The following is a 14,008-nucleotide window of genomic DNA, read 5'->3' as shown; positions in this document are numbered from 1 at the left end:
GTTTCCTGTATATTGTCTCACTTCATGAAAAAAAAGCCGGAGGGTTGTGCATTAACTGTTCTGTTACTTCTTTCCTTCCAACCTATAAAATGTCGTTGGCTGAAGTGGCAAAAGAGTTTAGATATGCCACGTCCAAGGTGTTCTAATCCCTCTTCTTTTTGGTTTGCTTTGTCTTTAATAGAAAATTGAAAATTCAATCATACTGCCAACACCCAGGAATAGTGCTCAGGTAATTTGTGCACTCTGTATTTTCTCAAGTTTCACAAGCAGTTAACATCCAGAACAACTTCAAGATGTTGTAGGTGAGACTGGCTAAACCATAGGCATGTTTTGAAGTATTCACTGATTTGGGCAGTCACTCTGAAGACCACAGAGGTGCTTCTTCAAACTGCTAGGATGGTGAGGATGGCTGCATAAGGTTTAAGTACTTACAGGGTGCTTTGGTACCTGCCACATCAGAGAAGCAGCTGAGTTCTGGCTGAAAGTTTAAAAGCCACCGGGAGCAAAACCAGGTTTTGTCTGTGCCCCGCTTAACACTGAAAGAAGGATGTAATCAGTGGTGCTTAGACTTTGACATTGCGACTTTTGCAACTCCTCTCAGCAACACCGAGAATGAAAATTTGCACAAAGTTCAAACATTTAGTCTTGTGCTAGGAAGATGGTAGAAAAACCCTCACTAAGACACAGGTTTTCTATAGGCTTGCCTGCTGTTTATTTGGTTTCCAAGTAAGTTTTTCTGTTTGATTCTCTGAAAGAGCCTTTTTTCTCTGTCCCTAAATCCAAGTTCCACTGACACTACTGAAGTCCTGTGTAGCCCAAGTAAGTTAGGACTGAGATGATCCCTTTACTTCAGTGGCCGTGTGCTGCTCTTTGTGTGTGCAACTCCCATTGATGTCAGTGGGAGGTCCTCCAGCACATAGTTTATGGCTATAAGTCAAGTCCTCCCACTTAGTGGCTCAGCTTTCCAAAACAATTGCCTTAGAGGATGACAGCACTTCTCAGCCCAGAGGTAAAATTTCTGAAAGAATCCAAAGACCATTTTCCCAGCTGCTTCTGATTATTTAACTATGGCAGTGTTGTCCTTGTTTTGTTTCAGGGCACGAAATAAGGAGTTCAAATGTTTTTCCACCATGTGATAACTCAGGCACTACTTCTGGAAAGACTCCAGATTTGGCACATGCTATATATTGCCTTGACAGAGCACTCTGTTTTAGAAAGGGCAAAAAATAATTTGTTTGTGGGGTATAGTTTTAAAAAAGTGAGAACATCTTGCACTATGCTGCTCACTACTAAACTTAACAAAATACACATGTGGCTTTCCTACACAGACAAATACATAAAGAAATACATAAAATAAAATGGGTATACCCCATTCAAGTGAACGTTGTGAAGGATGGTAGAGTTTGAAAAGTGACAGGCCTGAATCAGTCATAGAATCCCAGAATCATCTCGGTTGGAAAAGCCCTTGAAGCTCCTCCAGTCCAACCATTAACCTCACCCTGACCGTTCCCAACTCCACCAGATCCCTCAGCGCTGGCTCAACCCGACTCTTCAACCCCTCCAGGGATGGGGACTCCCCCCCTGCCCTGGGCAGCCCATTCCAACGCCCAACAACCCCTTCTGCAAAGAAATACTTCCTAAGAGCCAGTCTGACCCTGCCCTGGTGCAGCTTGAGGCCATTCCCTCTTGTCCTGGCGCTTGTTCCTTGGGTCAAGAGACTCATCCCCCCTCTCATCGCCAATGAATGCTGAAGTCTATCAATGTTGATTAAGTCCTCATTAGAAACAACCTTGGTTGCAGGTATCGTAATGGACCTGGTAAAACAAGATAGGTCTCTCCAGGAAAGACTTTGCATATTTCTCATTTGGCTTTTGACCTAAAATTTAACAAATCTTCTTTCAATCTTTAACTCAGCTCAACTTCTGTTTATTGTACCCTATTACCATCAGTTATGACAACTAAGTATCTATCCTCTACCTCTCTACCTTCTTTTTCTGCACAGCCGTTCCGTTGTCTATCTAACGTTGTTCAAGAGTGGAGGTTTTGCACAGGGAAAGAAAATGGGAATTTGCCTTTGTAATTGCTAGGCTGTGTTTTGCTTTAGTTTTCAGATCTTCCTGTTTAAAATTGAGTATTTTAAACTTGAATTTTGATTTCCTAATCTTTCTTTTGAAATGGTATCTATGTAGCAAAATAATTACTAGGTGATCCATATGTCAAGGACTCAGGGCTGCATAATGTTGAATGCTTTTTGCTCATGAAGAGGTCCTTCTGAATCTATTGAAATACAAAACATTATCTCAGAAAAAATAGGTTTTGTCCTTTGTCTCAAAGAGCCATGACAAATGTCACAGCTACACCATAGGCACAAGTCTCCAATGTTTTGTGTTCATGTAAGTATAAATCATGGCACATATTTAATGGCAAAAATAATAAAAAGAACTGGCAGATGCATAGCTGAGTACTCTAAACTTAGTGTGCAGAAACTGAGGGAGTGGCTGGGGCACTGAGGCACTGAATGAGACCAGGAGCTACAGCTCTTCTGCTTGTACACTGATCGCTCGGTGGGGTAAACCAAATAAATCAAGTGAGACCAAGTGCAGGTTGCCCAAACCTTGCTGTTTTGTAGAAGCTATAGAATGTGCAGAGTGTCCTTGTTGCTTAACTGGAGAGCTATGGGTTTGATGGTTGGACTGTTTGACGGATAAGGAATTTGCTGGATGGCTGCGTCCAGAGCGTTACAGTCAATGGCTAAATGTCCAGATGGAGATCAGTAACAAGTGGTGTCCCTCAGGGGTCTGTATTTGGACTGATACTGTTCAACATCCTCATCGATGACAACGGCGTAGTGGGATTGAGCGCACCCTCAGCAAGTCTGTGGATGACACCAGGCTGAGTGGTGCAGTTGATACACTGGAGGGAAGGGATGTGCCATCCAGAGGGACCTGGACAGGCTGGAGAGGTGGGCCCATGCAAACTTCATGGAGTTCAACAAGGCCGAGGGCAAGGTCCTGCCCATGGGTCGGGGCAATCCCCAATATCAGTACAGACTAGGGAATGCATGAATCGAGAGCAGCCCTGCAGAGGAGGATTTGAGAATACTGGTAGATGAACAATTAGATATGGGCCAGCAATGTGTGCTTGCAGCCCACAAAGCCAACTGTATCCTGGGCTGCAGCAAGAGAAGTGTGGCCAGCAGGGCGAGGGAGGGGATTCTCCCCCTCTGCTCCGGTCTCGTGAGACCTCCCTGCAGTGCTGGGTCCAGCTCTGGGGCCCCCAGCACAAGACAGACATGGGCCTATTAAGACCAGGTCCAGAGGAGGCCATGAAAACAGTCAAAGGGCTGGAACACCTCTCCTGTGAAGAAAGTCTGAGAGAATTGGGGCTGTTCAGCCTGGAGAAGAGAAGGCTCCTGGGAGAGCTCCTTATTGCGGCCCTTCAGTACTTTAAAGGGGATTTAAGACAGATGGAGAGAGGCTTTTCACCACAGCCTGTAGTGACAGGACAAGGGACCATGGTTTTAAACTGATAAAAGGTAGATTTGGATTGGACAGAAGGAAGACATTTTTTATGATGAGGGTGGTGAGACACTGAACAGGTTGCCCAGGGAAGTTGTGGATGCCCCATCATTGGAAGTGTTTAAGGCCGGGTTGGACATGGCCTAATCTGGTGAAAGATGTTCCTGCCCGTGGCAGGGGGGTTGGACTAGATGACCTTTAAAGATCCCTTCCAACCCAAACCATCCTGTGATTCTATAGTTCTATGACTAACTGAGAGGTGGTAGGCAAAGTGCAAGGAACAACTAAACAACTGGTATATACGATGCTCTGCAAACATTTTTTTTTTCTCCTATCTTTAAGTGGTTTGGGTCTGTGCCTCACATTGTCTTCTTTAACATGGTCACTGGAACACCTTTTGATATACTGAACTCATGATTTACTGCCATGGTGTACCATAGGATGCACATATCCTCACTAATATTTCCTCCAGTTAAAGTGCCAGGATTCCTAAACCACAGATGAAGACAGGACTCTAAATCATCATTTCTTTCAACACTTAGAGTTTTACTTATCTTAAAAAAAAAGTGTTTGCAGAAAATAGCATTTTAAATGCATTGTTCAAAGAAAAGATTTCTTAATATGCCAAGATTAAATGGGGATTTTGTTCTCTGTGAGCTCTTTTCAGATCATTCTAAAGGTATTAGATTTTTCACAATTGTAGTAAGGAAAAAAATTAGTAGAAGTTGCATTAACTGCAAAGCACTGACACTGAAAGAGGCATTGGAAGGAGCTTTATGAGTCAGGGCTGTTCAGACACAATTCCCCGTCTTTTGTTCAAAGATCCATGTGACCAAATACTGTCTTTGTGGGTTTGAGTGGGGAGGGAGTGGAAGAAGGAAGGATGAGGAATGGATTGGATAGCCTCACTCTAATCACTATTTTTTCTTGAGAGGAGAAAATATAATCTAATTATTCCAAAATGGAATATGATGATCCTTCAATAATATCTTGATAGCATGCACAACGGTTTTAATAAATATATTTTGGGAGTGGGTCTGTCTTTCTCTGTGTTTGTCACTTACATTTAGTTGCCAGCTGTACTGGCAAGTCTTTATCAAAATCCACACTGTACGGAAATTATTCAAGAAATAATGGTGATGGAAAAGCAGCAAATGAGACTTCAACTGTATATATTTGCCTCTTCCATCCACTCCTCACATGAAGAATGATTTACAGGCCATAAGCCATGGCAACTTTTATATATGGAGCCAGTGCAAGCTTAAGTACCCCCATTCATCCCTGCTCTAACAGGCAGTGGAATCAGTGGGAGACACTAGGTAATGGCTGGGGTGAACGTGTGCTGAGCTTTTTGCTGTCCTATGCCTGTATTTCGAATATCTTTTGTGGAGGCACGGGAGGTTACAGCACACACTGCACTTAGTGTCGATCACAGGGTAAGGGGGAGAATTTGGCACTCTGTTTCCACTTCGGCCATTCCCTCCAAGTCCTATAGCTTTGATGCAAAGATCACCATGTTTTTAATAAACCAGAAACTCACTAACTAAATTACGGGCAAAGCCTGTTAAAAAAAAAGGCAGATTGTAGAATCAGCCACTGTTGATTATCTTGGGATTTCATTAGTTGAGAAGTGAGCAAGGACTAATTAAAACTATTAGCTGCATTGTGATTAGTTGATTTAAAGATTTTTTTTTAAAAAAAAGGTAAGGATTTTGTCCCTGAAGTTTACTCATTCAAGAGTGGTACCATGCTCTAGGGCATTCACAATGATTTTTATGATTCTGAAATAAACTGAGGATTTAGATATGTCCTGCATGCTACCTATCCAGGCCTTGAAACATGCTTCCCACAGTGAATCATAAAACCCATTGAGTAGAGTACGAGTAATAGTTCTGAATTGTCAGAGGCATCGATTTTTCTCTGAGAAATCCTGGGTAATGGTAATTTAATGAAAATGTTACCAAGAATATGCCTCCATCCTTATTTTTAATTACTACCTATAAAGCAATTAAGAGGGTAAAAAAGGTTTGGGTTTTCCTTGAAATAATAAATTGTTCCAACATCTTGCGTTTGTGCGACCTTACCTTACAAATCTCTTAAAAGAAGGGGGCCTCATTAAACATCGCAGACATTAAACCTAAAGATTACCCATTAGAGGGCACTCTTTTCTGCTCGGAGGAACTTCTCTTGCTTTTCTAGATTATTTTGAGAATTTACCTAACAGTTAATAAAAACAACAGCCCTGAAGAGGTATCACAGTTGATCATTCATAGCCATGTTCTTGAGGTGTATAGTGTCTTGGCTGAGTTGCAGATTAATTTGTATGTGAACATAACACAAATATAAATAAAAGTATAATTAAAATGAACATGGATGCAAACATAAATATAAATATGAAATATAAATATGATATGTAAATATGAATCTCCCTCCCAGAGTTTGAACTGGAGAGGAATGAGCCTCTTGCTTGCCTTAAACTTCACTTCCATGGTACAGAACTTTAGCCCAGAAGTGGGTATTTCAAGTTGCAAACGAGCTCTTTGCTGCACACAGATGGTGTGGCACACCGTGTACGCTACATAAAGATTGAAAATTGTTGTAGGAAAGATTACTAATTGCTGTGACACGGTGACTTACCTTTCTTGACCATAGGCATAAATTCTAGTCATTAATCCCTGTGACTAAAAAAGTGTGAGCAAACGTACAACGCTTTACCAGTAACTAATTTTTAAACTTCAAAGGCTGCAGTGCAAAGCAGAATTGTTAAATGTTATGGATGCATATTGCAAAACGCTGAACTCCATGAAAGGGGTTTGAAAAGGAAATATTCTTAAATTGTTGTTGCTTAAAAGGCACGCATGTTATGGTTAATAGAGCCCAGATGCTGACTGGTTTTGAAAATTTGAGCAAAGTAAAACAAAATAGTGTTTTGGTGTCTGTCAGCCTGAAATGTGAGCTCTTTTAAAAGGATGTTTTCGCTGTATTGACCTAGCATTAAAGTACTTTACAAATTTTAGAACTATAACTTTCTCAAATGACATTTTTATAATTTGGCTTTGAAATGTAGCCACGGCTAAATATTCATAAGGAAAGTCTTGGACTTGCCCTGTGGTCTGGTGGGCAGTGCCAAATTAAAATCAGAATCCTGCATGGTTCACACTGAAAACACGACCGCTGAAGAAGCGTATCCTCAGGCAGTGCTGTTTTCAACTCCCTGGGAGATGGAAGAGGAGAAAAGAGGTAGTAGGTAGACAGCCTGACCTTGGATGCACCATCAGCAGGAGTCCAAACGCTCCTCCAAAGGCGTAAAGAAAATGCCCAAGCCTTTCAGGTCATCTTATTTCATATTTCCCCTTGGGGATATAGCCAGATTCCTGTTGGACTAGCTCGCCTGTATGGGCTGCTGAACTCGAGCACCTTCTCCTCTGTGAAGTTTTTGTTGTAAGGATTTTTTTAGCCACAAAGAAACACAGTTCTCATCCTGGGCACTAGGCAACCTCTTCTGGTAGAGGAGATGGGAAAGAAAGAATAGGTATGATACTTAACGGGGGTGGGGGGGTGAAATAAGGTAATACTGAAATGCAAGGAAAAGAGGCAACTCTGTGTGTGATAAAAAACGGGATTTGATGGGAAAATTACTGCAGAAGTAGCAGGAGTGCTAGTTTTTGCTGCGGTTTGACAGACTGTGGGGAAACTCTGCAGATAGTAACTGCGAAAAACAAGTAAGATCTCGTGACCTGGAGAAAATTTCTGGGCTAGAGATGTAGAAAATCTGCTCGTAAGCTGCCCATGTCCCAGTGAAAAGGTGCAGTTCATATGGTATGGGAGTAAAAGCGAGGGGAAAAGTATGTCAGCTTGTTACCAAACTTTAGGAAGGAAGAGATGATCTGTTACTCTGTTCATTGAAGGAGGAACACCACGGTGAACCCATTGCACTCTTGGAACAGGATAAACCTTGTCAGGCATATCTATCACGTTTATTTGAGCTGACCTTGTTTTGAGGAAGAGTCAGATGAAGCATTTTTCTTTACAGATATAGACTGCATGACCTAGGTGAGGATGCCGCAAGTCAGGGTGTCCTATTTGATCTGCGAAATGGTCAGGCGTCATTGGTGAAGTCATCACTACGTCACGTCCCATTTCCCAAGCTACTGTGCAGCAAACTTTCCTGCTGGGGGCAAGAGAGGACTTGAGCTCGAGTTTCAGTATGAGACCTTGGCCCTTTTGAAGTCAGTGAGAATTTTGCCATTGCCTTCAGAGGGACCAGGATTTCACCACGCCATGCCCATTAATTCTTGTTGAGACATTCAGCGAGAGAGCTAATTATGATAGTGGTTTCTGTGATGTGGGCAGCCACAAATTCATTTGCTGAGCAGCCATCTTCTCCTAACAGCTTTTGCTCATTAGGGACTTCGGTCCTGGTCCTACAAAAGATCCCGTTGACTCCACTGGAACTCGGGGCACAGTTCAAAGATAGAGTGACTTTGGCAGTCGCCACTGGTTTCAGGAGTTCTAGCTGCTGCCCCTTGCTGTTCTGTGGCTGACACGACTGCTTGTGAGGCTGGGCCACCAACCAAACCAGGGAACTAACCCGAGTATGAAAAAAATCCCGTGAAAGCTCTTGTATCGTTGAGCCACCATCTAAGTCCAGAGGTAAGGGTAAGGCTGTGCAGGTTTCTTAGCAGTTCGAGCCTTGGACTGGATTTGAGCCAGCAAACTGAGGTTTCTCTTTCTACGGTTAATGAAAATAACTGCAACTAATAACGGGAGCTTCTTACTAAAATAAAAAGAGACATTCCCTCTCCACTCCCATTTACTTTGACTTTAAGCTCAAATAAAGGAACATAATTATCTCAGAGAAACCTTGGCTGTCAGAGGCTTTTCTGTGTGCGGTAATCTTGCCTCCTATTTTACTTTGTAAAAACCTCTGCCATGGAGTTAATTCTACCCATATGAATTAGAAGTAAAGCTGAAAAACGTTAGGAGATAGACTTGGTCTTGAATCCTAAGCATTGATGGGGAAAAAGGTTCAAAAAAAGCTGCCTGGGCTGGAATAGAGAAAGGAGGGTTGTGTCTATGCAGGCTGTGGGGGAAAGGGGCTAGGCTGAGTGAGGTGAAGCCAATAATCATTAAATGGCCCAGAGGAAATCCAAGCAGGAGAGGAAAAGCTTCGAATTACAGAAAAACGGTGAAATGCACCAGTGTGAGGGTGACAGCATATAATGTTTGAAAGCCAAAAATAAAACCAGTCAGCCTGGACAGCAGGGAAGATGTCTTTAAAAGTAAGAGCAACCAGGCAGGGGATCAGGCTCCCAAGGGAGGTAGTCAAGACACCAGAGCGTTCCCAGCAGAAACAGAAGATCTGAGAGGGAGCGGCAGGTAGAGAAATGAGTTCTGTGATGCAGGGGTTCAGGCTTGAGGTTTTCCTTGGCTGTGCACTGTGCGATTAAGATATGAATTCATTACAGATCTGCTGTACTTCGTAAGAGGTTAATCACAGATCGTGCAACATTATGAGTGTATGGTATAAGGAAAAAAAAAACAACCCACAAACCTTTTATTCTTTTCTGCTTCCAATTAAAAAGTGAAAATAAACATAAAGGTGTGCTCATTCTGCCTGCTCCTGCAAAATCTAGCGGTGACAACATGGGTTAGATGTGAGTTATCTACTATCTAGGTAGATTTGGGCACGGGAAGCCCTTCCCCCCTTCCCCTCCACTATCCGTGCGGATCTTGCTGGAGTTTGCGAATCCTCCCAGCTGACAGCGCCGTAACCGAGGAGGCTGCTTTATCGGGCACAGAGTCAAGGACAACATTTTGTAATGTAGACCTGGCCTCAGGCAGGTATTGCCGTTGAGTCGCATTGTTTACATTTTCAAAATGTTTTTTTGCAACCTTGAAGATTGGAAATATACTTCTTTTCGTAAAAAGCTCTGGGTTTGTTTCTTTTCTTGTTTTTCCCCAGTAAAAGCTGAGAGTCTGATATTATCATATGACTCCAGGAGCCTGATGTTAAGTCAGTCTACAATACCCAGGCCTTTGATCTGGCCCAGATGTTATCTCCTACTGTAATCACAAGAAAAGCTATGAAAATATATGTTCAACAGATAAGAAATTGAAAGTTAAATGTTTCTGTAAGTTTCTAATAAACCTGAAAATAATACAGACTGCTGAACGTAAGGATCTCAAATTTTGCTGTAAGTTGTTCTGCCTCGTATCATTATCCTACTAACCAGCTGTCATCCTCTATGAGGGACGGAGAACATGATGCAGATATTTAAAGTTCCCTGTAGAAATCCTGGTGTAGATTTTCTAACCTAGGGGAAATGCAGGAAAGCTGCATTGTGTATTGTTTATTAGGAATGAACAAAGTAGGTAAGGAGGGAAGCTTTTTTTTTATTAGGAATGAACAAAGTAGGTAAGGAGGGAAGCTTTTTTTAAGCAAGGGTATATTACAAAATCAGAACTTTTTAGCTTCTTCAGAAAGAAAAGGGTGCGTTTACAGGGGCGCAATCAGGGAAAAGTGTAAGTTATGTTTGAACACAGCACGTTGGCCGCTCATTTTAATTTTTATTTGTAACCGCTGCTCCAAGCGGCACAAACCCAGCTTACTACATTTGGTTTAGCATGGGGGACAATAAGCCAAACCACCCTCAAAAGTGCTGGGAAATAAATCACACACCATCACATCAGCTAAACAGCAAGCCCTACTGATAAGGAACGCCTGCTAGATCTGCTCTGGGAAAGATCAAGATTACTGCTCTTAAATGTCCATACCGGGGGTATTAATTGTAACTTAATTTTATCATATTGCTTAATTCCACCCCCCCACCCCCCGAGTGATACTCTAATATTTAACAGCCCGTTCCCCCCCCCCGATTTTAATTGAACCGGCGAGGCAGAAGGAAGGAACCGGTGGCCCTGAGGAGCCCTGAGGAGCCCTGAGGAGCCCTGAGGAGCCCTGAGGAGCCCTGAGGAGCCCTGAGGAGCCCTGAGGAGCCCTGAGGAGCCCTGAGGAGCCGCGGCCGCCTTCACCTGGCGGAGGAGCGGCCGCTGCCTTTGTGCAGCCGCTCCTGCTCTGTGGCAGAAAGTAGTCCCGTCCCTCCCCGCGTTGCTCCGCGGACCGCATCGCAGACGGCGGCGGAGGTGGTGAGGCCCGACAAGTAGTCCTCGCTGGAATGCGACGGCGGAACCCGCCAACCTCGCCGCGTCCCCTCACCGTGACCCCGCCCGTCCTCGTCCCGGTTCCATCGGGGCTGCCCGACCCCCCCGCCGGGTTTTTGTCAGTCGCGCCGGGCGTGCGGGAGAGCGGCTGTGCCAGAGCGGCTGCGCGCGCGCCTGCCCCGGTGAGCGCGCTCGCCCCCGCCCCTCGCTCCCTCCGCCCGCTCCCTCCCTCCCTGACGGGAGAGGTGCCGGGGGGGGCGGGCGCTGCTCCGGGAGCCAGGAGCCGGCCGGGCGCGGCGCGGGGAGGCGAGGCCGGGCCGGGGGAGGAGGAGGAGGCAGGAGGAGGAGGAGGAGGAGGAGGGCTGTATCCCTGCGCCTGTGCGCGCCCGGCGGAGGCGGAGGCCGGGCGAGCGAGCGAGCCGAGGGGTGGATGGGGGAACGGCCGCGGTGAGGCGGCGGCGGCCGGCATGGAGGGCAGCGCCCGCTCCCGCGGCGGCTCGGCGGGGCAAGTGGCCTGCTAGGGACCGGCGAAAGCGGGGGGAAAATCTCCGCGGCCGCCCTTCCCCGCCTCCCCCCACCCCTTTCCCCGCCACCTTTCCCCCGCCCGCCTGGAAGCATGAACTGGCAGCGGAGGTGCTGCTCCTCGCCGCCGCCTCCCCGCCGGTGAGAGCGAGGAGGGAAGGAAGATGGGGGCCGTCCTGCGCAGCCTACTCGCCTGCAGTTTTTGTTCCCTGATGAGAGGTGAGCGGGGCGGCGGCGGTGAGGTTGGGGGGGGGGGGGGTAAGGGGGAAAAGTTGCAGGGTTGGTGGCGAGGGGCCATGTTTGGGCGTGCGGGAGGGGAGAGGCCTGGCTGCCGGCGGGGCCCGCCGCGGGGGCAGCGCTCCCGCCCCGCGCCGCCGCCGCCTCCCCGGCTCCCCCTCAGCAACTTCCCCGGCGGCCCGGCCCGAGCCGCGCTTAGGACCAGCCCGCCCTGCCAGCCGCCCCATTGTTGTTTTTAAGTTTGTTTTTTAAAAAAAAAGACACCCACAAAACAAGCCCCCCCAATACCCCCCCCACCACATCTCTCTCCACACCCCCCAGCTGCCCGTGGCTCTGGGGCAGCAGCTCGGCCACGCCGGTGTCAGGCTGATATCGCTGTTCCTATCGCCAGGCTCCCCTCGTTTCCCCCTCCCCCGAGAGTGGGGGTTTATCCTGCCGGGTGCGGAGCCGCACGTATTCAGCGAAGGAGGAGGAGGAGTGTGAGTGTGTGTGTGTGTGGTGGGTGGGTGGGTGGGGGGTGTATGTGTGTGTCTGTGTGTTGTTGAAAAGTGCCCGGGAACGGGTGTTTCACCGAGAGCTTCCTCGCAGCAAAGTGAGCGTGCGGAGTTGGCGAGAAGAGGAATGAATGCTCCGCTCAGCTGTGCTGGCTCTGCGCTGGGACTTGAGAGAAGTTTGTGTTTCACTGGTGAACTGCCACGGAGGTTCATACAGCTTTCCATCAGCAGTCCAGTGCCTTACAAGGGGATGTCACTTAAAGTAGCTGAGAATTTTTCTGCCGCTTCCCTCCCCCCGCCCCCCCCAACAAAATGTCTTGTCGTACCGGGCACAGTTGGTACGGAACCCGAGCATTTTTCTTGTTTATGCTGTAAACTGAACTCTAGTAGCTATTTCTATGTGTTGTCTTTCAGGGAAGAAATCACCTGTGGTGTTTGCATCCATCGTTTTGCTGTTTACTTGTATTTTTTTCACACTAGATGGGGGAAGAGCTAAATCACTAAGCCACACTTCGATTTAGAAAATCTGACACTAGTGTGCTTCCATGAAAGCTAGAGTAAAGGTGGTTTAGGTTGAAGTAACTGCTCAGTAGCCAGTTGCTCAGTACTGTGGAAAACAAAAATTCTCCTCCATACGTTGTGTGGTTGTTTTTTTTTTTTTTTCTATGCATCTGTTTGCCATATTGTATCCTGTTTGCAAAGATACAAATATACTTATTTAAATAGGCTGTGTAACATTTTGTAGTCTATTGTGCTGGGAAACCCTAATTTTCAAAAGTTGAGCCTGGAGTATGGAGAGAAACTGTTTCCTGATTAGTTCATTTTCTTATGTAACAATTATACCAGTTCTTACTAAACCATTTGTTTGGCTTTAACTTGCTGTTCAACCTAGTTCAGATGAGAGCACAGAAATCGCTGATGTGTGTGATGTCACGTAATATCGTCACTGTCATTTCTTCAGATTAATCTCAAAATGGTGACATGTCCTTTTGCAGATTTTTGTGTACTTGATGATGCTTAATAAGATGCTTTGAAGAAACGTTCATTTTATAAACAATCCAGACTGTCATTTCTTGTCTCTCATCTTTTGTCTATTGCCGAGGATATTTGTATCCGAACAGCGTTTTTGTTTCTTCTGTGTTCACGTGCTCCTGCTGTTTGATCACCTACCTGAAGTCGTAATCTGTGACACGATAGTAATTTTCCTACTGGCTAGTTGTTGCCTTAGAGATAAACAGCAGGAACGGCTGAACTCTGAAGAAACAAAAATTTTAATGCATGCATCCTCCCTAATAAACAACAGCTATGCAAGTAGAATTGGTTTGAATAAGATGTGTTGAGTTCAGAAGAGGTGTCAGCACTTCCTTAATGAGGCAGAGGTAGTGCCAGCGTGAGTATGAATAAGTTTATACATGAAAGTAGAGGTGAAGTTATGAAGTTCACTATTTGGTTGGTGAATTCAGTGCTGTGAAGGGTACCAAGCCAACAGTGCTGGAGACTGAAACTCAGAAAATGTAATAGTGTATATTTGTGGATTGCAGCATCCTCTGCTTACAGAACTAGCCTCCGTGTTCTCCCTGACTTAAAAAAAGCGAATGGACTGCGCTTTACAGCAACTGAACTGTGATTATTAGTCTGAGGAAGCTATGGTAGACTCGTTTGCTGATCTGGAAAGGAACAAAATTGATAACCTGGAAGCACAGTGCTCTGGAAACTAATAAGGACTTGAAGGAGTACCAGGCTGTTCCTAGCCAGAAAGGGATGCACGGGGATGCACCTTTCTTTCAGAGTTGTTCAAGGACTGCCAGATCCTTCTGACATTTTCAGGGCAGGTATTTGGGTTCTGACAGACAGGAGGTTTCTGTCACGACAGCTTGCTGTGGAGGTTCTGTGGTTTGGGGTTGGGGTTTTCTTCATACTCTAACTGATGGAAGAAAGCGTTCACTTTTCTGGAACCTCTTGACCCTTGTCACAGTCTGGCCTCTGTTCTCCTCTCTTGGCCCCGGTTTGATTTGGGGGTTTGGGCTTCCTCCTCCCTGACCATCCGCCGCTTCCTGAGGGTACGTATGTAGG

General features: G+C 45.8%; 1 protein-coding gene across 2 annotated transcripts in view; it reads left to right on the top strand.

Annotated features, from left to right (window-relative positions):
* Positions 1 to 11,130: 11,130 nt before the first annotated feature.
* LRP6 (LDL receptor related protein 6) overlaps positions 11,131 to 14,008 on the top strand; it is a 132,273-nt gene continuing 129,395 nt past the window's right edge. For both annotated transcript variants that reach the window (XM_074825657.1, XM_074825655.1), the window contains exon 1: positions 11,131 to 11,423. In XM_074825657.1, coding sequence (XP_074681758.1) covers positions 11,369 to 11,423 — 55 coding nt within the window. In that variant the 5' untranslated portion in view covers positions 11,131 to 11,368. The remainder of the gene's footprint in view (positions 11,424 to 14,008) is intronic.

The sequence above is a fragment of the Strix aluco genome, chromosome 5 (genome assembly GCF_031877795.1).
Source record: "Strix aluco isolate bStrAlu1 chromosome 5, bStrAlu1.hap1, whole genome shotgun sequence".
NCBI classification, from domain to species: Eukaryota; Metazoa; Chordata; class Aves; order Strigiformes; family Strigidae; genus Strix; species Strix aluco.
Note: the sequence above shows the minus strand (reverse complement) of the source record. Positions and strands in the feature narration are given on the sequence as shown.